The 27,788-nt window shown below is 54.7% G+C and overlaps 2 protein-coding genes across 2 annotated transcripts in view; both read right to left on the bottom strand.

The window, feature by feature from the left end:
• Positions 1-1,941: 1,941 nt before the first annotated feature.
• LOC311613884 (2'-5'-oligoadenylate synthase 1-like) lies at positions 1,942-13,266 on the bottom strand. Its single transcript, XM_084868353.1, has 6 exons — positions 11,723-13,266; positions 9,729-10,020; positions 8,610-8,794; positions 6,766-6,998; positions 5,929-6,082; positions 1,942-4,786 (listed from the first exon to the last, which is right to left on the bottom strand). The coding sequence occupies exons 1-6, from the start codon at positions 11,903-11,905 to the stop codon at positions 4,781-4,783; spliced, it is 1,053 nt and encodes a 350-aa protein (XP_084724479.1). The 5' UTR covers positions 11,906-13,266; the 3' UTR covers positions 1,942-4,780.
• Positions 13,267-16,640: 3,374 nt separating this feature from the next.
• The window catches only part of RPH3A (rabphilin 3A), a 65,335-nt gene continuing 54,187 nt past the window's right edge, over positions 16,641-27,788 (bottom strand). Inside the window, exons 15-20 of the mRNA XM_084868406.1 lie at positions 27,167-27,293; positions 24,367-24,423; positions 23,440-23,594; positions 21,926-22,007; positions 20,284-20,380; positions 16,641-18,613 (exon numbers count right to left, since the gene is read on the bottom strand). Coding sequence (XP_084724532.1) covers positions 18,483-18,613; positions 20,284-20,380; positions 21,926-22,007; positions 23,440-23,594; positions 24,367-24,423; positions 27,167-27,293 — 649 coding nt within the window. The 3' untranslated portion in view covers positions 16,641-18,482. The remainder of the gene's footprint in view (positions 18,614-20,283; positions 20,381-21,925; positions 22,008-23,439; positions 23,595-24,366; positions 24,424-27,166; positions 27,294-27,788) is intronic.

Genomic DNA, 27,788 nt, shown 5'->3' with positions numbered 1-27,788 from the left:
CAGCATTTACTCTGCCTCTGAGTAACCCTCAGGGGACAGTTCATCTTTTATTTTATTATTTTATTTTATTTTAATTTAATTTAATTTAATTTAATTTTATTTTATTTTATTTCTTTATTGATTATGGTGTCACAAGAGTTTCCTGAGGCCCGCGGTAACTGAGAGGCAATGATAGGGGGTCAGGGGTGAGAGCGTTCCAGAGGGCAGAGGGCGTGGTGGTAGGCGGGCAGTGTGTACACAGTTTATCCTGTGAGTAGGGAGTGCCACGTCACTGGGGCATTCAGATAGAAGAGGAGGGCTGGGTCACCGGTGAGAGGTTGTGAAGGGGAATCACTTACTCACTAATCACATCATCTTCCCGATTCACAGGCCACGTGAGAAGCCTTCTGTGTGGGACTGTGGACTGAACAGATGCTCGAGACCCTGCTGAAATGACAGCACAGATGTATTAAATGGTTTTAGTCCTCACCCGAGGACATGCTTAGAGAGAGGAAGGAAGAGAGGGGGAGAGGGAGAGGAACATCAACGTGAGAGAGAACAGTGATTGGTTGCCTTCTGTTCGACCACGCGGAGGTCAAACCTGCCACCCAGGTATGTGCCCTGACCGGGAACCGAACTGGCAACGTTTCGGTGCCCAGGGCGACGCTCAACCAACCGAGCCACCTCAGCCGGGCAGCAAAGTATCATGCAAGTCTACACGTTGGAAATGGAGGAGAGGGCGTGCCATCGAGGGACAGAACAGTCGAGCAGATTTTAGAAAGTAGAAAGCAGAAAGGTTGGAACAAGGTGGTGGACTGACCCAATGCACAAGCCTCCCACGCCACCAGACCTCCAGGAATAGCAGGAGAGATGAACTTGATGAATATTGTTGCTGGTCCCCTGAGACTCCTGAAGGAGCTGTGGGGTTGGACAGAGGAGGAAATTCGAACCCAGAGCACGGGAGGAAGGCGGTAACTATGCGGGTGGGAGGGGATCCCGGCATATCACAGACAGAGCGAGGGGCAGGAGGGAGGGGCTGTGGGAGGAGGAGGAGAAGGGGTATCTGGTACCCACCACACAGGCTTCAGAGGTGTCAGTACATTCCAATCCAGTGAAGCCTGGCTGGTGTGGCTCAGTGGTTGAGCATCGAGCCAGGAACCAAGAGGTGACTGGTTGATTCTCAGGCAGGCCACATGTCAGAGTTCGGTCTCCATCCCCAGGAAGGGGCGTGCAGGAGGCAGCTGATCAATAATGTTTCTCTCTCATTGATGTTTCAATTTCTCTAACCCTCTCCCTTCCTCTCTAAAAAAAATAAATTACAAGAAAAAAATTAAACAAAAATAAAATCCAATTGAGCTGGGAGGACCTCAGCATAAACCTGAGCTGAGATTCCTCCATGAACCCAGGACCGCAAACCACACAGGACACAGCCTCTCTGACAGCCTTTCTGTCTGTCAGTGTTCTCACCTCCTCCGTGACTTCTACCCTCGTCTCTGCTGACTCACCATCAGCTCTTTTCTCAGTTTCGTTTCCCCAGCAGGAAGTTACCTAGAAAGTAGCCTTACCTCTGGGGCCTCAGAAATTTGTGTCTCAGAGGTTTTTTTGTTTGTTTGCTTTAGGAAGGGAGGGAAAAAGAGAAACATTGATGTGAGAGCGAAACACCCATTGGTTGCTTCCCAGAAGCCCTGACCAGAGATCAAACCCATAACCTCAGTATGTGCCCTGACCAGGAATTGAACTTGCTACCTTCTGGTGTACAGGACGATGCTCCAAATAACTGGAGCCACTCCAGCGAGACTTTCTCAGGTGTTTCAATTCCCATCATCCCTTCCACAATTGCTTCCCTATTTCCAAATCTCATGAACTTGCCCTTGAACCAGCTACTCCAAATACCAGCACACCAGATCTCTCTATAACCTGGTCTTGCTGACATTTCACAAACAAGAAATATTTTAAAATATGTTTTTGCAAGAAAAATTGCTTTATTGTGTGTGTTGTTTGTTTGTGTGTGTGTGTGTGTGTGGCATACAAGCAATACAAGTTTGAATTTATATCACATCAGAAAATTCAGAAAAGTATTAAGGTCACTCATAATCAAATATACACACTGAAGCATTTAGGTCTTCCGGGAACAAATCATTACCAAATGAAATTAAAGAAAACTTGCTTACAATAACACAGAAATAAGTACCTAAGAATAATATGGAAAAAAAACCCAACCCATTGAAATTCAGAGAAAATTCTAAAACTTACTCATTCAGTCATTAAAGAAATAAATGGAAAGCAATTTCATCGACTGTGATTCTCCATGCGACACAGATGCCATTCTCCCTGATCTGACTTGTGTAACTCTGATTAAATGCCTCCCCATATTTTGGGTGAAACTGTACACACTGAGTATAAAATCAACATGGAAATCGAAAAGCCAAGGGAAGCCATGGATTTTTGTTTAAAAAAAAAAAAAAAAAAAAAAAGGATAACAGAGTTTGCTATGAGATTATTCAATTATTTTAAGTTTATCATAATTAAGGCGAGGTCGGATTTTAACCTTCGAGGCTCTGACCCACTTTGAGTCCATTTGTGTGTGTGTGTGTGTGGTGTAAGGTAGGCGTACAGATTCATCCTACCCAATTTCCCCAGCACCATTTGTGGAAGAGAGAACCTTTCGTTTCCCCGGCAGGAAGTTACCCCGCCTTGTGGACATCAGGGGGCTGCACGCAACCGAATTCAGGCGACAAAAGCAAGACGAGGCAAGAGGGACCACATCCAACTAACTCGCGTCTGCACGGTGAGTGGAAACACCCACAGCGTGGGAGGGCGAGCCCCGGAAAGGGAGGAAATATGTGCAAACCATGAAGCTGATAAGGGGTTAATTTCCAAAATAATCAGAAGCTCCCACTAGTGACGAGCAAAACAACTTTCAAAAAACCGAATAGTCCTATTACAGAATGGGCCAAGCATTTGAATAGCTATTTCTCAAAAAAAAAAAAAAAAAAAAAAAAAAAAAAGCATACAAATGGCCAAACAGGCCCGGGAAAAGATGCTTGACATCACTAACCATCAGGGGAATGCAAATCAAAACCATGAGCCATCACCTCTCATCTGTTAGAATGGCCGTTCTGTTTTTTAAGAAATACAGTTTTATTGATTTCAGAGAGGAAAGGAGAGGGAGAGAGAGAGAAAAATCAGTGATGAGAAAGAATCATTCATCAGCTGCCTCCTGCATGTTCCCTACCGGGGATCGAGCCCACAACCCCAGCAGGTGTCCTTGATGGGATTCAAACCCGGGACCCCTCCGTCTGCAGGCCGACGCTCTATCCACGGAGCCAAACCAGCTAGGAAAGAATGGCAATTCCATTAAACACACACACACACACACACACACACACACACACGACACAAGCATTGGCGAGACTGTGGAGGAATGGAATGGGAACCCCAGGGACTGTTGGTGGGAATGCGAAATGGTGCAGCGGCTCTGGAAAGCAGTACGGGAATTCCTCAAGAAGTTAGAATGCGTACTGCGGTATGATGCCTTTGGCTTTCCAAATGAAGCAACTAATTACCAACTCCATTAACGTGCTGGTGACTGTAATGTTGTTTTTATAATCACGAAACTCTCGTAAGACAACACAGGTGGCTCACCCACAAGGTAAAATGGTGCCCGTTACATGTGATGCCCAGGTTTTCGACTCGGCATGGAGAACTGCGGTAAACCTGTCCGGGCAGGTAACAAAGCTGGGCAGGGAGGGAGAAGAGCCCCGTTAAAAAAGACACTACGGCCGAAACCGGTTTGGCTCAGTGGATAGAGCGTCGGTCTGCGGACTGAAAGGTCCCAGGTTCGATTCCGGTCAAAGGGCATGTACATTGGCTGCGGGCACATCCCTGGTAGGGGGTGTGCAAGAGGCAGCTGGTCGATGTTTCTCTCTCATCGACGTTTCTAGCTCTCTATCCCTCTCTCCTCCTCTCTGTAAAAAATCAAAAAAAAGAAAAGGGCTGAGGAGACAGGCCCCCAGATCTTACCAGGTGGGAGGGGGAGGCTGAGGGAGTGCTGTTGTTTTATCTCAAGTGATTTATTTTGCGAGTGTTAAAGGCTATAAACTAGATATCGTCATGAAGGAAGACGTTTCTACTCACAGATCCCTAGAAACGGGAGGGAGGGTCCCACACGCGGCCACACGGGATTGAGCCACAGGGAGAGAGGGGAAACAGGGGCGAGAACCTTCGCCACAGCCCTGGCTGGTTTGGCTCAGTCGATAGAGCCGTGGCCCTCGTACGGAAAGGTCCCGGGTTTGATTCTGGTCAAGGGCATGTACCTGGGCTGCAGGCTCCATCCTGGCCCTGGTGGGGCGGATCTGGGAGGCAACCAGTCCATGTGTCTCTCTCCCATCGATGTTTCTCTCACTGTCCCTCCCCTCCCTTCCACTGTTTCTAAAAATCAATAGGAAAAAATATCTGTGGGTGAGGATTAACTTTAAAAAAAAAAGAACCTTTCTGATAGTTCCTACGGGAAAGGGAAGGCGGGTCAGCAGGTCTAGGATGGGCCCGTTTGAATCATTCCAGTGCGCTCTGCCCAGGTGTCTGGGACCTGCCCTGGGTGAGTCGGGGGTCTGGGCTCTGATTGGCTGGTTTGCATCTGAAAGGCAACAGGTGAGTGTGTGTTCTGTTCTCCTCCATCAGGGGAAAGGGGGAGGGCACTCTGCCCGGGGAAGGCCGCTATGGAAGGACCAGGGTGCTGTCCGCAGTCGGGGAGCTGATGTGTCTTGAGAGCAGATGTTCCCCAGGCATCTCCGCTGCCTCCTCAGTCCTGCAAGAGTCAAGGGCACGGTCACCTTGCAGAGCTGCTGCCCGCCTTGGCTTTGGGGTGGCTCTGTGACAGGCCGCTCGGCTCCTCCTCAAGGAAAGGGGAGCAAGTCCCAGGTGGACTTGCTCAGACATCAGTGCTCGGCCCTTGGGGTTGGTTGCCTGGGTTTAAAGCCACTCCCTTCCTCAGTTGCCCCATTTAGGAACCGATCCAGGGCCCAGGGCGGGTATAACGGCCTGACGCCCTCAGACTACAGGAGGCCAACTCTCAAGGCCACTGGAGCTCCAGGGCCCCGGGGGGTGAGGGGGCTGACACTGTGGTCGGACTGCATCCCAGCTGGTCTCCCCCGGTGCCCACACCTGCTTCCTTCCGCCCCGTTCCTGCACACCACACCCCCTCTCCGAGCCTGCTTCCTGGGGAACCCCCATGACATCACCAATCCCCTGGCATGGGAAAGACCCCGGCCCTGGGCGCGGGAAGACCCCAGTTCAAGAGTGGCTGCCCCTACTAGCTGGGTGACATGCCCTCGCCACTCAGCTGCTCTGAGTCTCCTGTTTGTCAGATGCTGGAGGTGGGAGCAGGGGGCGGGGGGCGGGGACAGGCAAGCTGTTTACACAGGGGAGTGGGCACCAGCCTTGGACTCCGCAGGTTTGAGTCCCAGCTCTGCCGCTCCCTCCCTCCCTCGCTGAATGCTCTGAGCAGCAGCACCACCCCTCTGAGCCCCCTCTTGTCTGTGAGCCCAGAGCGGAAAACCTGCCTTATGCGTTGCTGCGGGGCTCGGTGATTGAATCAAATAATGTGTGCTAAAGGGCTGGGGACAGAAGCTGGGCGCCAGGCAGACATTCCGTGAGCAGTGGCTGCCATGCTCGTTATCATTGGAAGAAGGAGACAACTGGAGTGGTTACAAATGCGACTTTCGGCCAGGGCAGCCCGGCGTAAAGAAGGAACTTTGGACAAAGGACGTGGCCATTCGAGGAACCCTTGGAGTGGGGTCAACGTGGTGATGATAGAAAGTGACTGTAAAACCGGGAGCTCGGCCTGACGCTGTGTAGGTGAGAGGCGACTTCCTTGGGAACAAGGGCCCCCACGCTGTGTGGAGGGGAGAGGGAGGGAGGACCGGGAGGGAGCAGGCGGGGGGGTCTCACCAGTACTTTCCAGGGGCGCACTGGAGACCCATCTTCATTGTGAAAGCACTGGTACATCAACCAGGCCCCAGCCTCTCTCGCCAGCAGCTTCCAGCCTTTTCGATGTTCGCCACCGATGTTTTTGGTAGGGTCCGCAGGGTCCAGAATCACAGGCCTGAGGAGCGGCATTGAGAGAGGGACAGCGGAGGAGCTGGGCTGGGTCTCCCGAGTCTAGATGCTCCTGTAATTGCTAACCCCTCTGGGGCAGGTGGGCCGGGGGTGGGGAGGGAGGAAGGACCCAGCAGGGGTTGTTTCCTGGGGCTCACCCCGTGTGTCCCGGTGAACAGCAAACCCAGGAAAAGGAGCCTTGCGCTTGGGCCTTGCTGAGCCCCTGATTCGCGGTGTGCCCTTGGGCAGGTCACTGGAGCTCCCTAAGCCTCAGTGTCCTCCTCTGTGAAATGGGTGAAAATGCCCCACCCGTTACCTGGGACCCAGCCTAAGGGGGGGGGGGGTCCATCCGCGTCAGTCCTCGTGATAATACGGTTTCCTGTTCGGGTGTGTGAGCCCCCCAGCGAGCCTCTCATCCCCCCGGGGAACAGCTGTTTCAGCCCACATGGCAGCCGTGGCGCTCATTTCCTGGGTCGGTGCGGGCAAGCCGCTCCCCCTCAGACCCTCAGGGCCCGCCTCACAGGGCTGCCTGTTGTCTAACCGGATGGCAGAAAGGTGCCCGGCACTGGGGTTGGCAGCAGCAGATGGCCCACCAACGTGGAGCCTCCTGCTTCCTCATACCCAAGGCACCAGAGCGGAGCTCCCCACAGGGCTTAGCGCCCCCCTCCCCGCTCTGTGGGGACCGAGTACCTGGGTTTCTGGAGCTGCGTCTGCAGGTATGGGCCAATCACGGGGTGTGAAAGGTCATAATACTGTGTCCAGTAGATGCACAGCCGCCGGCGTCTCATGATTAATTCCAAGACCGTCCGAAAGCCCTGCGCTGTGATGAAGTCCTCGGGCCGGCCTGCACGCTCCCAAGCGTAGATGGTCAGGAGCTCCAGGGCGTACTTAGGCGGCAGGCGACCTGCAACCTTCTCCTTACACTGAGAGGAGGGAAAACAGCCAGGAAGATGGGCTCGTCCGGCTCTGTGGCCGAAGCCTGCCTCCCGCCTGCTTTTGTAAATAACGTTTTTTTGGCGCCAAAGTCATGCTCATTCACGCATGTGCCGCATGTGGCTTTCCCCCCTCCAAAGCCTGCATTGAGTAACTAGGACAGAGACGCCCCCCATGGTCTAGGACAGAGATGTGCCCCAAGGTCTGACACATTTACCACCTCGAGGTTTAGGAAAAGAGGTTTCGCTGACTCTGGTTAGGGCTGGGGCTCTGGATCCTAATTGAATCCTGGCTCCAACCTCGCCTGATTCTGGGAGACAACTCTTTTTTCTCTTTCTTCCTTCCCTCCCTTCTTTCCTTCCTTTCTTCCTTCCTTCCTCCCTCCCTTCCTTCCTTCCTTCCTTCCTTCCTTCCTTCCTTCCTTCCTTCCTTCCTTCCTTCTTTCCTTCCTTTCTTCCTTCCTTCCTCCCTTCCTTCCTTCCTTCCTTCCTTCCTTCCTTCCTTCCTTCCTTCCTTCCTTCCTTCCTTTCTTTCTTTCTTTCCTTTAAATGTGTTCTTATTGATTCTTGGAGAGGAAGGGAGAGGGAGAGAGATAGAAACATCGATGAGAAAGAACCCACACCCAGGCATGTGCCCTGACGGCAATGAACTGGTGACCTCCTGGTGCCAGTTGGAAGCTCAGCCATTTGAGCCACACTGGCCGGGCTGGGCAGACCACTCTTGAAGCCTCACTTTTCTCATTTACCAAGTGAACGGTAATAATAGCATCTACCTTAAAAGGACATGATGAGCCCGGCCGGTGTGGCTCAGTGGTTGAGCGTCGACCTATCAACCAGGAGATCACTGTTCTATGCTTGATACAAGCACATGCCCAGGTTGCAGGCTCGATCCCCAGTGGGGAATGTACAGGAGGCAGCCGATCAATGATTCTCTCTCATCCTTGATGTTTCTCTCTCTCTCCCCCCCTCTCTCTCCCTCTTCCTTCCTCTCTGAAATCAATAAAAATAATTTTAAAAGGATATTATGAAAAATAATCCAGAGGAAGCACTTTAAGCACTTCCTAAGTGTCTTCTAGAAGCAAATAAATAAATAAATAAATAAATAAAAATCCCCTGCAGGGAGAAAAAATGATCCAAAGCTACAAATGACCTCACAAATAATTTCAAGTACTATGACGAGCATAGAAATAACCAGGCACACAACGAAACAGGGCACCAGCAGGAAGAAAGAAAAAAAAAAAAAAAGAGAGAGATAAAATAGTAATAAATTCCCGAAACTCTAAATATTGCAGGGCCAAATACTGGCTTGGAAAGAACTGGGAACACTCTATCCAGAGAAAGAGAAGCAGAGCAAGAGCTAGGAGGGACCTAGAAGTTATGCCCCTTCTACGCCTCCCCCTTCCTCCTCTCCTCTCTCCCTCCATGTTCCCCTACCCCGCCCCTCCCTTCCTTTCCTTCTCCCCCCACCTCCTTCCCTCTCCACCGCTCCCTTCTCCTCCCATGCCTCCCCTCCCGCCCCCGCCCTCCCTCCCTCCCTCCCCTCCTGCTCCCCCTGCAGTCTCTCTCCCCTCCTCCCTCTCCTGGGCCTGGCAGGACCCACACCTTCTGGTACCAGTGCTTGACCAGGCGGACGAGGCTCTTGAGCTTGGCCGGCCGCTGTTTCAGAAAGGCTCGCTGCAGCTCCGTGAAGCAGGAGGAGAACTCGCCCTCCTTCTTCAGGATCTTGCACTCCTCGATGAGCTTGACATAGATGTTGGGGGAAGGTCTGCAGGGCTCCGTCACCTGACCTGTTGGGGACAAATCCATAACTCCCATCGCTCTGGGGTGACAAGCTTGGTGACCGTGGATACAGTGGAAACGGCCATTTCCAGCCCCCCACCCCCACCCCCTCACCCCACCCCGTTCTCCCATCCACTGCCACCGCCTGGCCCATGCCATGAAGGTTACAGGCTCCGCTGTCCTGGCTGCTTTCTCCATCACTTCCTTCCTCCTGGTCCTCTCCTCCCCATCCATCCTCCGCCTCTTGCATTTCCCCCACTGCACTCAGATCCTCTCTAACCTGTGTGCTCTCCCCTTCTCTCTCTCTCTTTTAGGACCCTTGTACCCCAGCAGCCAACACGGGACATGGCCCCCGGGGGAATACTGCCAAGCTGTTTTTTGCTTGTTTGTTGTTTTTTTTTCGTTTTGTGGCATTTCTCTCGAGAGCCCAGGCCAAAGAAATTCCTACCGGTTCTGTGTTCCTTCAACTTAATAGGAGCAGTTTGCACGGCGTCCGAAGGGAAAACAGATGTCGCCGTGTTTTCCCTCCGAAGTTTAAAAATCTAAGCTCTTTCTGCACAGCCCTGTGAGCCAGTTCTCTGGGGTGTGGGGGCCTGGGGGCCCAGTTGGGGAACTCCCAGTTTTGAACACCTGCGAGGTGCCAGGCCCAGTGAAAGAGCTTCCCTTTAAAGTGAGTGTGGCCGAAACCGGTGTGGCTCAGTGGATAGAGCGTCGGTCTGCGGACTGAAAGGTCCCAGGTTCGATTCCGGTCAAGGGCATGTGCCTTGGTTGCGGGAACATTCCCAGTAGGGGGTGTGCAAGAGGCAGCTGATCGATGATTCTCCCTCATCGATGTTTCTAACTCTCTGTCCCTCTCTCTTCCTCTCTGTGAAAAATCAATAAAATATATTTTAAAAAAATTAATAAATAGAGTGTGACGTGGCTCGTGGCGGGGGCGCTCACCCAGCACATCGTAGGCGGGCAGCACGTCGAACTCCACCGCCGCCCCCGGGAGAGAGGGGCTCTTGAGCGTGAAGCCCAGTGCGCGGGGGTTCCGCACTCCGGGGTTCTGGACCTCGAAGTTCACAGTGACCCTTCTCTCCCTCTGACACGCCTCCAGCTGACGTCTGATTTCCCGGATGAACTCCTCTCGGCGACGAAACTGCTCCTGAAAACTCGTGAGGGGGCTGAGGAAGACCACGAGGTCGGCGTCGGACGTGTCTCTGAGGGCCGTGCCTTTGCCCGAGGAGCCGCCCTGGAACGGAGCGGAGCATGAGAAGAGCCAATGACCTGGGCGCCGGCCGCCGTTCTGAGGGCATTGCCAGTCCTACTTCCTACGATGCTCCCAAGGACTTTGCTATTCAGGCATTATTACTATTATTATTATTACTACTACTAATACTAGAGGTCCGGTGCATGAAATTCGTGCACTGGAGAGAGGAGTTCCTCAGCCCGGCCTGCACCCTCTCCAATCTGGGAATCCACCGGCGATGTCTGTCTGCCAGTTTAGGCCCAATCCCGCAGGGCTTGAACATCCCTCTCACAATCCGGGTCTGCTGGCCTGCCTGCCTGCCTGCCTGCCTAATTGCCCCTAACTGCTTCTACCTGCTGGCCTGATCACCCCCTAACGGCTCCCCTGCTGGCCTGATCGACACCTAACTGCTCCCCTGCTGGCCTGATTGACACCTAACTGCTCCCCTGCCTGCCTGGTCACCCCAACTGCCCTCCCCTGCCAACTCGGTCGCCCCCAACTGCTTTCCCCTGTTGGCCCGATCACCCAGAACTCCCCTCCCCTGCCGGCCATCTTATGGTGGCCATCTTGTAAAGACATGAGGCAACCATCTTGTGATGACGCAAGGGCAAGACGCCACTTGGGCTTTTATTAGTATAGATGATGATGCTGATGATTACTATTATTATTATTAGTTCCCATTTCACAGGTGGGAAAACTGATGCTCAGAGAGATTATCAGCCCAAGCCACTGCTGACAGGTGGCAGAGACGCAGCTCAAGTCCCAGCTGCCTTGTTCTAGAAGTTGCAGTCTTCGCTGCCTGGCTCTTACTGTCTTGTACTGTATTATTACATGCTGTAGTCTGGCCCATGCTGGGTGGTTTACTTAATCTGCACAGCCCGGTAGCCTACGGGGAAGGATGGATGAGGAAGCAGAGGCACCAGCAGGCTGAGTGCCTTGCTCAAGGTTTTACAGCCAGTTGGTGCTACATGCTTTTTGCAATTATTATTAAACCCACTGGGGGTGTATTAGCCGTGGGTTAATATAACACCACATCCGTTTCAGGTGCACAACCTTGTGGTAAATCTGTACAGGCTATTGTGTGCTCACCAACCAAGACCCTTGTGCCACATTGTATTCGAACCCTTTTATCCTCTTCATTCTCTCCTCCCACCCCCACCCTGCCCGACCTCCATTCACCTAGTAACCAGCAACCTGTCAAAATTTAGACTCTGCATAGATGGCCATTAATTAGCAGGTTGTTGATCCCAGCTGGGCCTCCTCTTCCCCATCTCTGAAATGGGCGTGGCTTAGGACGGTGGTTCATGAACTTCACTGGGTCAGTGAAGAGTCTGGCTAGGCCTGTGTGGCTCAGTGGCTGAGCATTGGCCTATGAACCAGGAGGTCACGGTTCGATTCTCCATCTGGCACATTTCAGGTTACTGCAGGCTCAATCCCCAGTAGGGAGCATGCAGGAGGCAGCCGATCAATGATTCTCTCTCATCATTGATGTTTCTCTCTTTTCTTCTCCCTTCCTCTCTGAAATCAATAAAAATATATTTGTTTTAAAAATTACAGAGTCTATTTTCACAAACGGTGATTATATTTTTGGTATGGATCAACTGGAAACCATCGCCCCCTCTCCCCCAAGATCTCTTTCTCTGTGGAAACTCATACCCGTTCAACTCATACCCCCCCCCCTCCGCGGTCTGGCAGGGGGGCTCACCTTTACAACCTTCGACACCCGGACTTGACTTTGACCTTGGAAACACCTCTCCTTCAGGAAACTGCAGATGATGTCAACGGCTCCCTTGATCTGCGTTCGGAAATCAGTGTCCGGCAGGAGGTGGCGTTCAATAAACCTGTCCAGATCCCTGGCTGGGGTCGTTTCGAGCGTTTCGAGCGACATGGTGATGCTCGGTCAGGGACAGGAAGAGCCAGGGGCCAAGGAAACAGCTGGAGTCTCTCTCTCTCCTGTGGCCCAAGCCTGAGCTGCCCTGGGTTTCGTTTCCTGGGAAGGGAGGAGCCAAGCCCCAGCCTCTTATCAGGTGTCTCACTCCCGGGATCTCCAGCCCCACCCCACGTTCTGCACTTTATCTCTGCCCTTAGCAGCGGCCTGTCTTCAGACTGCGCAGCGGAAACACCGTTTCTTAACCCCCTCCAGGAAGTACCTCACCCGAGAGAAACCAATGTCTGGTTCTCTTCCTCCTAGTTTCTGTTTTGTTTTGTTGTTGCTGACAAAATTGTTTCATAGTCTCCCGGGATTAGTGCATGCATACGGCCAAAGGTCAGAAAACTCAGGAAGCAGAAAACCCCATTCATAACCCCTGTTAATGTGAATCTCTCTCTCTCTCTCTCTCTCTCTCTCTCTCTCTCTCTCTCTCACACACACACACACACACACACACAACAAACACACTGAAACCTGTAAAGAATTTCTGTGAGTTTATTTGAGCTAAACTGTCAACATTTGGTTTACTATCTACCTGTCAATGGCTCAACCAGTGTGTTCAGCGATCTGCTTCAGTTTTCCCATTCCATTTACCAAGTAATGTTAACATAAAACACCATTGAAGCCTGTAAAGAATTTCTGTAGTTTATTTGAGCCAAACTGTAGACATATGCCGGGAAGCAGAACCTCAACAAATTGAGATAACGCTCCAGGGAACGGCGGGTTCCATCTGTATTTACCGCATTTTCCGGCGTATAAGACGACCCCCTAATTTTACAGTTAAAACATAGGTTTAGGCCTATATTCGCTGTATAAGACTACCCCCCACTTCCGAGGCAACACCAGTTCTTTTTTTAATAGACCGCCTCTCTGACTCTGGCCAATCTGAGCAGGCTTTTTGCTAGAACACAGTGTTGTCTTATACACCGGAAAAATACGGTATACATTGCCATCAAAGGAGGGACATAACTGGGTTTCATGAAATCCATCGGTGATAGAATGAGGAGGTGGGATGAAGCAAAGCGTAGGAAACCCCTGGGATTGGATAAAGAGTGAAATGATGGACACATGCTTAGGTGGGCGCAGGAACAATGGACAGGATAATGAAGGAATCTGTGGTCTCTGTCCTGGCGCCCAGCACATTTGGTTGTGCCCCAGGGGCTCCAGAAAAGGGGAGTTACAAGTTACCCAGACATTTCAAGGGTATGTTATCATAGATGCAAAAAGACAGCGAGGCTCAGCTAGGTAAAGGCTGACCTTGTCAGTGAAGATACCAGCCTAGGACGGAACTGCCCACCATCACTGCTTTTAGTTAAAGTTTAATTAGTTAAAGTTTAATTTCAGGCCATCCTCTGTGGTGACATCAGGTTTGCAAGACCGCCATGCAGGCCTCCCCTGAGCTGGTCAGGTCAGCATGTGGCCCCTTTCGTCCACACCCCAAACCTCAAAACCTACCGTCAGGAACATGTCGTTTGCTGGTGTGCCTCCCGGTCAGTGCACACACCCAGGTTACAGGTTTGATCCCCGGTCAAGGTGCATAGGGGAGGCAACCGAGCGATGTTTCTCTCTCCCATCGATGCTTCTCTCTCTCTCCCTTCCTCTGTCACTAAAATCAATACACATACCTTTGGGTGAGGATTTACAAAACAAAAATTCCCTCTAATCACCGATTCCATTGCATCCCACAATTTTAATTGGTCGTATCTTCATAGTCAGTTCGTGCAAACTGTTTTTACATTTCCCGTGAGGATCCTTTGACTCCTGTGTTAGTCAAAAGTGTGTTAGTCCTCAAATATTTTGGAATTTTCCAGATCGCCTTCTGTTACTGACGGAGTGTTTGACCCCCTCGTGGTAGAGAGCATCCTCGGCTGAGAGGCATCCCTGTTGAACGTGCTGAGGTGTGTCTTCTGGTCTGATCGTGGTCTGTCTTGGGGAATGTTGCAGGTGAGCTTGAGGAGAACGTGGATGCTGTTATTGTTGGATGGCGTCGTGTGCAGATGTCCATTTATCTATCTTTCTTAGCTACCCTCCTCTTCGCCAACTCCTCCGTTAGCTGGCTCTCCCCATTCCCGTGCACTGTGCTGACTGTTGCTTAAGGCAAAATGTAACTTTGGCCAAAACTGGTGTGGCTCAGTGGATAGAGCGTCGGTCTGCGGACTGGAGGGTCCTGGGTTCCATTCCAGTCAAGGGCATGTACCTTGGTTGCGGGCACATCCCCAGTGGGGGGTGTGCAAGAGGCAGCTGATCGATGACTCTCTCTCATCGATGTTTCTAGCTCTCTATCCCTCTCTATAAAAAAAACAATAAAATATATATATTTTTTAAAAAATGTAACTATGAAGGGGCGGGCCTCCGTCTACATGGCACTCGCGTTGCCCACCGGTTGGGTCGTACGTATATCAGAGATTTCGTTCGCTCCCTTTGTGGCCAAAGTGCTTGTTCATGAAATGTATACTTCAGGCTACGTCTACATATATAAACAGATCCAACACGGGTCCCAAAGAGACCTGCCCTTAGGAAACCAGCAGTGAATTCTTTAAGGGAAAGTGCAATAGAAGCATGTTTCACAAGACATTGCCTCGAATTAGGGAAGTGTGAGTTGTAAGAACTACCGCTGTCCGAGGTGGAGGAAGTAATTGGAAGGGTACAGAATGACGCCCTCATGCTTTTGCAAGCGGCGTTACGTTCCTGTTCCCTTTAAAGAAACAGGAATAGGAAACCATAGATGGCGCAGCCTTGTGTGTGTCGTACAAGACGGACCGCGCGGGACAACCCCCCAGAGGCCTGCCCTCAGCAGAAAGGTCTAGGACAGGCATGGGGAACCCTCCCGCCTGCGGGCCACATAAGGCCCTTGCAATCATTGGGACCGACCCTGCCAAGGCATTAGGGGTGAGTTCATGAAATGTTTGACCAAATGCAGCAGGCTAACTTCTGGGTTGGTCATTTTGTATGGCCCACGAAGGATGTTACAAATACCCAAATGGCCCTGGGCAGGAAAAAGGTTCCCCACCCCTGCTCCAGGCCTTTCTTGAATGGCCGGGAAGTGAAGGCCCGCGTCAGAGGATGATGCTGCTCGGATGTCCTACCTCTGGAGTCGAGGACCCACAGGGGGAAGTGACTTGCTCAAGGTCATGCAGCAGTCCTGGGCCAGAGCCGAGCAAAATAGCCCTCTTCCGTGCATGCATGATGACGCGTATTTTCGTGGGGCTGGCATGTATCGTCGAACTTCCTTAGGCTCACGTCCCTGGCAAACTGGAGCGGAGGAGGGACCAGAATACTGACCGCTGAATCCGCTTGCCTGTGGGCCCAGCGCATACGCCTTCCACCAGGAACCACCAGCCTTTTGATGCCCTCCCCCTTCCCGGACCAGAGCTTGGCAACGTGGTCTCACCTCTTGGAAGTGTCCCCATGTCTAGAGATGTCCCCATGTCTAGAGAAGGAAATGAGGTGTCTTTTCAACTGCCCATGACTCAGTGGTGCTGGCTGCCTGGATTGCTGTGTTAAGAAGGATTCAGGCAGAAACCGGTTTGGCTCAGTGGATAGAGCGTCAGCCTGAGGACTGAAGGCTCCCGGGTTCGATTCCAGTCAAGGGCATGTACCTCGGTTGCGGGCACATCCCCAGTAGGGGGTGTGCAAGAGGCAGCTGATCGATGACTCTCTCATCGATGTTTCCAACTCTCTTTCTCCCTTCCTCTCTGTAAAAAAAAATCAATAAAATGTATTTTTTTTAAAAAAGAAAAAAAGAAGGATTCAGAGGCTGCTAGGAGGCTCCGTGGGAATGACGCCGTATCGATTAGTGATGTCTGCCATGAGCAGAGGGAGAGAGTGGCAACAAGTGTCCCCTGCCATTCCCGGGAGGCCTGGATGGCTGTCATGGGCACCTCTCTCCACCTGGTGGCCGCTAGGTGAATTGCATAAAACAACAACAGGATGTCAGGGCTGTGGTTTGCCAAGTCAGGATGGAGGTGGGAACAGACATCAACCAGGAAATATTTTGATCCACGGCAGGCGGATTAACCAGTCAGTGTTCGGGCGGGCAGAGCTTGGGTAGACTGGAAAATCATCTCCCCAGGGGATCCCGTTATGCCGCCTGCGGCCCCAACACTGGGAACCTCCCTTTGGGGGGGACAAGACAAGGAACTCGTTTCGAGCGTGGTCTGTCGGGCGGAAATGACTGTTCCTTCTGGGAGGAAAACAACATTCCGGATGCATTTCCCCCCTGAGCGCCCTGGGGACCGGGGACAGTGGGATCAGGGATCCAGCTGGGAAGTTTGTTACCTACTCAGCTCACTTTCGGGACCTGGAGAACCTCGAGGGAGGGGCCCCCGGGAAGGCTCCTTGCAGGATGGAAGGTGCTGGAATACAAAGGAGGCACTCAGTGATCTCATTGGTGTGAATCAACCCTCGAGGAGCACCCATAGGGAATCCCTGATCCAGGACCCTAGCTCTCCCCTCCCTCCCCTCACCCCTGAGACTGATCGTCTTCTGGGCTTTGGGTTACTCACCAGGCGGGTGAGTGAGCTGACAGCTGTCACGTCATCTGAGCCCACAACCAGGTTGGACTTGCCCCCAAGGCGGGGCTGGCAGGGAGAAGCTGAGGATACTGACTGCCTGTTGGTTGGCGCCCACACAGAGTCCTTGTCTAAGAGGCCGTGGGGTGAGACCAGTGGCCTTGAGCCTACCTGCCCAGGCTGACATCCACGGAAAGCAAGCTCCACGTGGACAGAGACCACGTCTTCCGTATGGATCGTAGTAGATGCTCATTAAACACTGGCCCGCAGGCCGGGGCTGTATCCTGGCGGGAGAAGGAACCCCGGGAACCAGAAGGAAGAGCGCAGGCCGTGGAGCTCCTGGATATTCCTACTTTATTGTTGGCTACATCATCACAGAGAAAGGCGGGGTGGGGGGCAGGCGCGGTTTGGGGCTCTGCATGCACCGGAGGGCGTGTGTGTACACGAGGCTGGGGGGGGGCAGTTACATCTGGGTGGGGGGGGGGGAGCCGAGAGAGCGTGTGCCTGGGCTGCGGGCACCGGGAGCTCGCTGCATGCTGGTTCCAGCGCCAGTGCCAGCGCCAGGCTCGGGCGGGCGGCAGCCAGCATGCTTTCTCCGGAGGGCAAACCGTGGGCCGCGGAGGGTCAGGGGCCGAGGGCAGCCAGGAAGCTGTTGGCCATCTGGGGGCAGGCGGGGAACGGGGTGTTCAGGATCCAGGGGCTTCCCACGAACTGTGCGGAGAGCTGGGGGCGGGGAGCCTGGCCAGGGACGGTGGAGAGACGCGTGTTTCCGGAAAGAGGGCGTCGGCGTGTCCGTCTCGGATGAGGGCGGGCGGGCGGGCGGGCGGCTGGACGGAGGGGTCACTGCTCACAGGGGCCGGCGCCGAGGGAGCTGGGAAACACCAAGGCCGGCCAGGACCCAGCCTCCGATGGGGACTGCCTGTCCGCACGGCTTCTCCTCCTTCGGAAGCAGTTTTCGTAAAGGGCCAGACCGGGTGGTTCCGATGGAACCAGAGCCTTTGGCGCCGGCACTGTCACACTGACATTTTAGACCCACGGTGGCGGTGGTGGTGCACCCCTCCCGCACATGGGGGGGTGCGAGAGACAGAGACAGGGACAGAGACAGGGACAGAGATTCGGGGCGATTCGGGGTGAGACGCAGGCGCGCGAGTCAAAGCAGCCGAGTCCGAGTGTCGGGGACAGGGGTCGAGGGTCCACTGAACTGAGAGCAGAGGAAGGAGGAACCGACGCTGGAGGAACCAGGGAGGTCCCCGCACCTCCTCCCCCTCCCCCGGGGCCAGAGCTCTGGCTTCCAGGCGCCTCCTACGCCCACTGGGGGCGGCCAGGGGCTGAGAAAGCTCTCCTCAGCTGCTTACACAGTGCCCGCAGCCGGCCCTCCGCCCGAGGCCGCTGGCGGTGCCCGCAGGAGAGTGGGCACTCCGAGGAAGCAAGGGTGTGCCAGTTTCTCCGCCATTGCTGGCCTGGCCGGCGGGAGGAGTGAGGGGGGAGGCTGTATTAGGGTGTTTTCTGCTTTTGCTATTGAACCCCTTAGAGAGGGAGGGGAGAAGGGGAAAGAGACGGGGGTGGAGGGGGACAGAAAGCTGGGAGCCTGGGGACCGCCGAGGGGACACACAGACATGACGCAGGGAACAGGTGTGTAGGTGCCTGCCCGCTCGAGGCCAGGGCGGCTCAGACAGTCCTACACGACGGCGGATGTCTGTGACTACCCAGACCGGGAGGTTGTTCAAGGAGCAGCCTCCTTGTAAGGATCTCCCATCCCCGTCCCGACGGCTCCATCCCAGCGGGGCCTGGACGGAGGGGCTGCCTCACACCCTGACAGCCTCAGCCTGGCAGCAGCATCGCGGGGGGCGGAGGAGGTCTTTGGCGACAATGCCCAAGGTGAAGGGGACCCCAAAAGCAGGTTCAGAGAGGGCGGCAGGGAAGGGGCGGGGGGCATACATTGGAGAGACCAGAGTGCAGTGGGCCGCAGGGCAGGCTGGGGGAGGGGGGGACCTGGGCACGGAGCTAGGGAGCCGGGCGCCATCCTAGTCGCTGGGCACGTGGTTCTCATTCTGGAGCTGGTGCCAGCGCTCTATCTTCTTGTCCTTGTTCTTCAGGCACTCGTACCAGTGTTTCAAGCGCTCTCCCTTGGCCGAGATGCCCAGCTGGCAGCCTCCTGGGGGACACGGGCAGAGAGGGGCGGGGGTCAGCGTGGAGGGACTAGAGTTCTGGACCCAAGACTGCCGCCACGCAGTGAGCCCCTCCCGCACCCGGGCATCCGTGCCCCGCGGGTGGGTGTTTCCGTGTTGTTACTCCTGCCTCTCCGCCCGCAGGCTACCTGCTCTCCAACCTGCCCTGTCTCCCTACTGCCACACCATGCTGTCTGTGTTTGAGGACCGGCCGCAGACCACTGCGCACCCACAGAGCCCGACCTCCCCAGGACTACTCCAACCATGAAGACAGAAGAGAAGCAGTCCAGAGATGGAAGTCGCTGATGACATCTTACCATACTAGCAGTCAGCAGCTGTGTCTCACTGTAGGTTACCCAGGACCAAACCAGAGAGGGTGGACCTGCATTTCCACCATTTGCCCACCATCCAGAACTGAAATATTATGGCTAACGTGTACACATAAGGAACTGTTTGACATTGAAATTGGGTCTCAAAAGAACTGGTGGCCCAGAAAGAAGCTCACTGCAGACTGATTCATATGCCTTTCAGCGTAACGATTATTGCTTGTCTCATTTTTTATTCTTATAAGTATATTTCCAGTAGGACATGATCTCACTCATCTAGGGGAAATAGTGAACAACATAGATGGATGAACAAGAACAGACCCAGAGATAAGGAGCCATGGGTCAGACTGTTGGACCTCAAAGGGAGGGTGGGGATAAAAGGGAGAGATCAACCAAAGGACTTGTGTGCACACATATGAGCCTAACCAGTGGTCAAGGACAATAGGGGGGTGGGGGCATGAGTGAGGGGAGGATTGGAATGGGGGGCTGTCGACAAATATGTGATACCTTAATCAATAAAGAAATTAATTTTTTTTAAAAAAGAAAGAAATCGACCTCCCTCTACTGGTGAAAATGCATCATCAGTTTCCAAAGAGTCAATTCCATCGCCCGCTCCATCCCGCAGCCACGCCTTTGCTCAAGCTGTGTCCCTGACCTGGAGTTCCTTCCCCCCTCCATCCCCTCCATCTTTTTTTTTTTTTTTTTAAGAAAAAAAAATATGCTTTTATTGATTTTTTTTATAGAGAAAGAGAGAGAGAGAGTGAGAGAGAGGGATAGAACATCAAGAAGAGAGAGAGAGAAACATCATGGATCGGCTGCCTCCTACATGCCCCCTATTGGGGATGGAGCCCACAACCCAAGCATGTGCTCTGACTGGGAATCAAACTGGCATGGGTTTTTGGTCAACCACTGAGCCACACCGGCCGGGCTCCCCATCCATCTTTAGTGACCGTCCTTCCTCTGTATGTGGAGGCCGACTGGGAAAATCAGAACATTCACCCTGGACTTGCACATGGCTTAAGGAGACATCCTTTGCACCCCATTTTCTGCGGAGCCACAGGCCCCGTGCTCTGTGACGTAACCATCCCGGCGGAGGCGACCTGTTCGGCAAAGAACCAATCGTGACCCAATCTTCCCAACTCCGTGAGCTCTCTCACCTAACCGCTTCTCAAACTGGACCCAAGCAGGGACCGTGGTTTCTGACTCAGTGTTTGGATGACGGGTGCCAAGAAAGGAGGGCTCTCCCCCTCCTCCCCCTCCTCCTCCCTCTCCCCCCGCCCGCAGGCCGGGGAGGACAGAGGCAGGGTCCGCGGGGAGCTGGGAGCACGCACCGATGTAATCGTTGGACTTGCCGATGTCATAGTCCCAGACCGAGATGTCCAGCGACTTCTTGGCCAGGTCGCTGTGCTTGATGTCATAGAAGAACTCCTGGAGGCAAGAGAGGGGGGCGGGCGTGAGTGAGAGGGTCCCCCAGCCTTTGGCATCGGGAGCTAAGAGGCCAAGTTCAAGGGGTTCACGGACCAAGGGAGGCTCTTGAAGTAGAGGTTCTGGGGACAAGGGGGCCCTCCCCCTCTGAGCCTCTATTCCAGGCCTGACAATCCCTCTTCTCTCTTCCTTTTTAAAATCCTCACTGGAGGATACTCTTTCCATTGATTTCCAGATAGAGTGGAAGGGGGGGGGGAGAGAGAGAAAGAGAAAGAGAGAGAGAGAGAGAAAGAGAGAGAGAGAGAGAGAGAGAGAGAGAGAGAGAGAGAGAGAGAGATATTTATGTGCCTCCCAAATGCACCCTTACCAGGGCTGCAACCGAAGTACGTGCCTTTGACCGGGAATCGAACCCATGACCCTTCGGTGTGTGGGCCGATGCTCCAACCACTGAGCAAAACCAGTCAGGGTGTGACAATCCCTTTCCAATAAATACTCTGCATTACGAATCTCCTGAGCCCTGCAATTCTCTTTGCAGTGACTGTTTGGACCGGGAAGGCGGGTGGAGTTTGCCAGAGAGCTGGTCCCGGCCGAGTTTCCCTGGAGGCCGAGGGCCGTGGGTTCAGGCTTTCCACGTGGGTGGGCCTCCCTGGCTGCCATCACTGAGAGACTCCAGGTAGCTGAGGGGACTGAGGCCGGCATGAGCAACAGGTGCTCATGCTTCCCATGTTTTAAAGAAAACGAATATGAATATTCATGAACATGTTATGTTTTGTGAAATATTCATGTAGCATACTATATGAAATGCCTTACATCGTAGTTAGGCTGTTTCCAATTTTTCATGATCATTAATGACATGATGAGAGGCACGCTTGCGGCTAAACCATGCGTACACCCATGATGACTTACCGGGATATCCCAAGAAGTGGGTTTGAAAGGGCTTGACTGTCGTGCTAAGAAGTTAGGGAGTCACTGTTGGGTTATTTACTGTAAGCAAGGGGGTGACCCATTCAGATTCGTGTTTTACAAAGCCCATGTGGAGGTGACGGGGGGGGGGGGGGGAGGGCGTCTACTGCAATAGTCCTAGCGTGACACGCCAGGGCCAAAGGCAAGGCAGCAGTAGGGAGAACACGGAGGAAGGAGCCGTTTGCTGAGCATCTGAACGGCGGCGTGGTGCGCTGGGTGGATGAGGGAAGGGAAGGAGAGGGTGCCGCCCGCTGGGTGGATGGTAGCGGGCATCACTGCTCTAATGTACCTGCTCGGGTTTCAGCACTACAGCCTGTGAGAGCTGGTGGCATTACTGGAGGTGATTTCATTCATTCTCTCTTCAAACTCCACTTCCTGCCGATGGCACGCCTCCTCGACAGGTGTTCATCTTAGGCTTGATTCCTCCCGGGGACAAGAAACCCATCCCCTCTCCCCGAGACCATTCAAGCTGGTGTATGAGAGGAAGCACGTTCTTGGTGCTCCCGATGGCATTCTGGCGGGGAGTGTGTGCGACGCTCACGCCGTTGACATTCCACAGCACGACCAAGACCGGGGCAGCCTTACCTCGTTAAATTCAGGATTCAAGGTTTTCCTCTTAATCTGAGTCTTGTGTTTGGCCTTCTTCCCCATGTCTGGTTTCAGCCAGCTGAGGGGAGACACGAGAGGCTGTTATGAGTGGAAGTTCAATGAGTAAGAACAGCCCCTGGAGGACCCCCAAGGCTCCTTCCGGCATCAGGGGGGTCACTGGTGAACACACGAGAGAGTGAGTCAGTGTTAATGATGATCAGTGTGTGTCAGGGTCTCTGCTTGACGCCGGACATGGCACTCAGCACCTGAGGTGCACGTGTCCCTCCACAAACCCTGGACGGCAGAACCACGGCCACCCGCTTTACCTACAAGGAGACTCAGGGTCCAGAGAGGTTGAGACAGGTGCCTCGGGTCACACAGCAGGGGCTGAGCCCAGCCGTGGCATCTGGAGCCTGTGCTCTTAGCCAGGACTTGCTCTCAGAGGACCAAATTGAGACCCTGATGCTATGCCTGGCATTTTACCATCCATCACCCCCCGGATGGCCCCAACGCCAGGGGAGAGGCCCTGTGTGTAGACGTGTTCCTTCTTGGAAATAAGTGGAACTACTGTCTCCACCTTACCAACGAAGAATCTGAGGCTCAGAGAGGTGAAGTAATTTGCTTAGAGTCACACAGCTAGCAGTTTCCAGAGGTGGTGGTGGTGGTGAGGGTTTGAACCCCATACCGCTATGAGAATGTGCCTGGTGGACCTCCAACCACAGGGGCATCACCCACCCAGGCCCCAGCGGCTGAGCTTGGAAATCCAGGCCATGTTGGTGCCACGCCCACGCCCCCAGCTGACAGCTAGATGTGGTGGGGACACTTGGGCAGGCCCGCTCTGTAGGGGTGGGGCCAGGGAGGGGGGGTGGCATGGGGCCTAAGGACTCCCCGACGGCCTTGCTGAACTTGTGTCTAGGAAGCTCCTGCTCATCCCTCCTCACTAGGGTCAGATTCGGGGCTCTCTAACAGCTCTCTGTGTACCCGAACTCTCCCGCCTCCCCTCACCCAGCATTTCCTTTCGTGAAAGCCTCGTCTGTGTAATCCCACCGTGGCATTTCTCTCAGAGGACCCCGACTAACAGATGACCAAGTCTCTTTTCTCCCCCACGGAGAGTGAGATCACAGGAATCACCCCGAAGTCTAAGGCCTTTGATTGGAGCGTTTCCAGACGGAATCTGGAAAAAGGCCGGATTGCCTGTCGGATCCTGGGGCTCTGGACGGCTGGAGGTGCGTGTTGCTCGTTCTGAAGGGGCTGCAAATGGGGTGACTGTGACCTCGCCACAGGAGGGGACAGTCACAAACCTCTCACAGCGGCGCGTGACGCACTGTGTGACTGTGGGACTCCAGCCTCACACGTCAGCCGGTTCTGTACTCTGTCTCGCTGTGTGGCCGTAGGCAGGCTCGTTTCCCTCTCTGGGCCTCAACGTACAACGGTCGCGAGGAAGCTCTCTGGCTCCCGAGGACCTAGAGCCCCCTCTGGGGCCCACTCACGGTCCCGAGGCACTGACTCACAGTTTGACGAACGGGTCCGAGTAGCCGTTGGCGTCCATGGCGGCCAGGTGCACGCAGCGTACGATGCCCACGATGAGGCCTCCCTGCTGGGTGCTGTACATGAGCGACACCAGGATCTTGCCGCGCTCCTCTATGTCGCCGATGCGCTCCACCTGCTGCAATAGGAGGAGAGGGCGAGTGAGCCCGGAGGGGAGCGGGCCAGGCGCCTGGATGGGGGCCTTAAGGGGAGGCCCTGGGCGGCGGGAGGAGCTGGGCCAGCGCTAGTGCCGTCAGCACCATGGACAGCCCCCCCCCCCCCCCCCCCCCCCCCCCCCGGCCTCTAGGGAGGGGCGGATGCAGAGGGCCAAGGGGACAGACAGCCCTGGGGACTGGTCTGGGCACAGGTCCGTGATTTTACTTCAACGGAGACACGGGTAGAATTTGATCCTGGTCAGTGACTGCCCCAACTCTGACCCAGGACTGAGCCTTGACCCTGGCCTGGTCTGATCCCTGACTCCCCTGATAGAATGTGGTCCCTGGGGTTGCACAGAGACCTAGCCTGAGGGGCCTGTGCAAAGAGCCTCCGTCCGTCCCCACGGAGAGAGCTGGCATGGCTCCGTCCTGCAGAAGCACCGCAGGGCCTCTGCCAACGAGGCCGGGGAACTCAAGGCTGTCCCTGTGGGAGAGGATGGGGCCTCCCTGACCTCGGGCTCCAGGTGTGGCCAAGGGGACAGCCCTGGGGACTGGTCTGGGCGCAGGTAAAGTTTGCATAACACGAACCACTGGTTCTACTCCACCTGCTTTCATGTCCTAATGCCGTGGGCAAGGCAGTTCTCACGGGAACCAGCAGGCAGGGGGGTTTTGAGAAAGAGCAGGGGTGGGGCCGGGGAGGAAAAAAGAGGGAGGGGCCGGCCCCCGATTGGGGCATCCACATTGCTCGGTGCTCACCTCCTCCTCATAGAGGGCCATGCCGCGGGCGGACCCGGTGGTCCCGGCGCGCTTCATCTGGAAGGAAGCAGAAAGGAAACGTGACGTCGTCTGTGGGGCTCATTTCCCATCTCCCTCCGCAGCAGGACCGGATGCTCCTCCCCCTCCGTTAGCATCAGAGCCAGGAGGACAGGTTTCCAGAGCATCCAGCTTCCTCCCTTTCAGCTAAAGTCTGCATGACACGAACCCCTGACAGACCCACCGACAGACAGACGGTGTTGGTGCCCGTGACGCAGGCGGTATGCATTGCCCCATTTTACAGAGGAGGGCACTGTGGTTAAGCCACGTGCCCCAGGCCACACAGCCAAGAAGTGGCAGAGCGCCCCGTGCATAACACCGGCAGGATTTGATCTGCTCAGTGGCCGTGGCTGTGGCCGTGGCCGTGGCACAGGGATCCTGGGGTCGGGACACCACGTGCTTCTTCCCCTGAAGCTCCTAAAGTCCTTTGGGGGGACTCTAAGGCTCTAGGGCAGTGGTCAGTCAGCAAACAGCGGCTCTTGAGCCGCAGGTTGCTGCTCTGTTGACTCATGAGTTTGCCGACCACTGACCTAGACTCTCAATCCCAATCATTACAGGCTGTTGTTGTTCCTTGTGATGAAGCCCCTCCCCCAGTGGTCGGCAAACTCATGAGTCAACGGAGTGGCAAACCGACCGATGCTCCGGGGAACACAGCGTGAAGACAGCTGGTTAAAGATGGCCTCACACTTTACAAATGAGGAGGACTGAGGTCTGGGGAGAGGAAGGCACAGCCCTGATGTGGCCCCTGCCCTTGGCAGGGCCACGGGGAAAGTTGGTGGTGGGGAGCGGAGGGTGCAGAGCGAAAGAGGATGATCAGCGAGGTCCGCGGCCACCATGGCCTCTGTCCGTCGTCCTGCCAGCCCCACACAACCAGGGCCGGCCGCGTCCATCACAGCAGGATGGGCAGGCCCAGGAGCGGGCGGCTTAGGTGGCAGCCTGGCCACGGTCCTGGCCACCTGGACCCCTTGGGGGCAGGAAGGAAGCGGGAGCTGAGGAGCCGCTGTTCCTGGGCTGAGCCCAGAGGCAACGCTCCCTCCCGGACCATCCTCTGAGCTTTATTTGGAGCCTGGCGTCCGGTGAACACTCCTCCTTGAGGCTTTCCTCGTTGGGTCTTGTTCCTTTGCCTGCGCCACACACACACACACACACACACACACACACACACGCACACAGCATGGCACATGGGTATTTTGTGCTCGGGCCAGTCATATCACACACACACACGCACACACACATACACACACACGGCATGGCACACGGGTATTCCGTGCCCGGGCCAGCCATATCTCTCTCTCACACACACACACACACACACACACACACACACACACACATATGCACATGGCATGGCACATGGGTATTCCGTGCCCGGGCCAGCCATATCTCTCTCACACACACACACACACACACACACGCACACACACATACACACACACGGCATGGCACACGGGTATTCCGTGCCCGGGCCAGCCATATCTCTCTCACACACACACACACACACACACACACACACACACACAGCGTGGCACACGGGTATTTTGTGCTCGGGCCAGCCATATCTCACACACATACACACACACACACACATATGCACATGGCATGGCACACGGGTATTCCGTGCCCGGGCCAGGCACCTGGGGGAGGTTCCTATAGGCTCCCCCTCGGCCTGCCACGGCTTCCCCGTGGGCAGCTGGCCCGCTGCCTGGGGGCTGGTGCGCTGGCAGCCGCGGGAGACCCGGGCTCTGGCTGCCGGGGAGCCCGGCCCCGGATTCACGGCGTGACCTTGGCAGCGCACTCCCCTCCGGGCCTGAGGCGGCCCGCGTGTCGCAAAGGGCAGGTTGGATTATGTCTGAACGTACAGATGGCTGGTCCCGCCCTGCCCCACCAGGCCGGGATCTGAGCTTGTGAGGCTCCGGTGTTAAAACCTCCCGTTGATTCTGAGCCGTAGCCCCACTGGAGAACCTCAAGTTGGTTTTTATTCCTTCTCAAGGGGCCAGAAGCACGTCTAACAAGAAAGTCCTCAAGCTTTATGAGTACTCTCCCATGAATCCTTAAAAGCCCCGAGGGGATGGATACTCGGATAACGTCCCGGTTTACAGATGGAAAACCAGGGCCCCGGGAAGCTGAGTTAAGTTGGCCCGGGTTCTATGACAAGTGGCAGAGCCAGGACTCGAACCAACTCTGGGTCCAGAGTCTGTGCTCTCAAGCACTGAGCTATCCCGCCCCCCGCTCATCCGCACGGGGCTTCCTGCCTTCATGAGTGACAGGTGGGCCAGGCAGTATTACTCCTGTAAGAACAGCAGGTAGCCGTTTATGAGTGCTCACTAAGGACTAGAGGTTCTGTTCTGATTGTGTCTTTCACGCAAACTCCCCATGAGGCAGGTCCTGTTATGCCCATGGGACAGACAAGGAGAGCTGAGGCTCAGAGCAGCTCAGACCCTTGGCGGAGGCCAGGGAGCAGGGGAGAGTAGCAGACCTGGGCTTTGAACCCGGGCCAGCCACACGGCCTCACCACTCCGCCCGCCCCAGGGTCACCGCAGAGGACTCTGACGGTCAGGGAGGAGGTGATGCTGACAGCGGGCTGGTCAGAGGCAGGGACAGGACACCACGTGGAGGCTCTGGCCTGAATTCTTCACCCCCCTCTCAGCGGCTGTCCTGGCAGGCACCCTGTGGGCCCCGGGGGAGGCAGCACCCCCAGAGCTCTTTCCCGCCCCCCATCGCACCCCCAGGGGGAGGCACTCACCGGGATCACGCGCTCCAGGCAGATGTTGAAGTTCTTTCTTTGGTTGGATTTCAGCTTCTTGAGGGAGAATCTGGTCTCACCGATAAACTCGTTATGGCCAAATTTGTCCTCATCGCAGACAGAGATCCTGCGGTCCCCAGAAAGGGTGGGGAGAGAAAAAGAGCTGTGAGGGATGCTGGCCACGAACGTGTAATGTGCACGGTAGCGCTTCCTTTTCCTATTTGTGGAACACAAGGCCAGGCGTGTGTTTGTTTTCTGAAGACTGAGTACCAGGCCCGGGCCAGGGGGCTCCGTGGGTTGGAGAGTCATTCTGTACACCAAAAGGTCGTGGGTTTGACCCCTGGTTGGGCCTGTATGGTAGGCAACTGATCAGTGTTTCTCTCTCTCTCTCTTTCTCTCTCTCTCTCTCTCTCATCAATAAGAACATACCCTTAGGTGAAGATTTAAAAAAAAAAGACTGAGTAGTGGGTTCATGGATGTTTGTTCCATTATAATCTACAGTTTTCTGTGTATTTGTAATATTTATTCATTGACACATTTTAAAAAATCTGTAATCAATCCATTCTGTGGAAAACGCTGAAACAGTGAAAATGACGGAGATCTAAATGTTCCTCGCGGCCAT

Source organism: Pipistrellus hanaki, assembly GCF_964339955.1.
Source record: "Pipistrellus hanaki genome assembly, chromosome: 19".
Classification (NCBI taxonomy): domain Eukaryota; kingdom Metazoa; phylum Chordata; class Mammalia; order Chiroptera; family Vespertilionidae; genus Pipistrellus; species Pipistrellus hanaki.
Note: the sequence above shows the minus strand (reverse complement) of the source record. Positions and strands in the feature narration are given on the sequence as shown.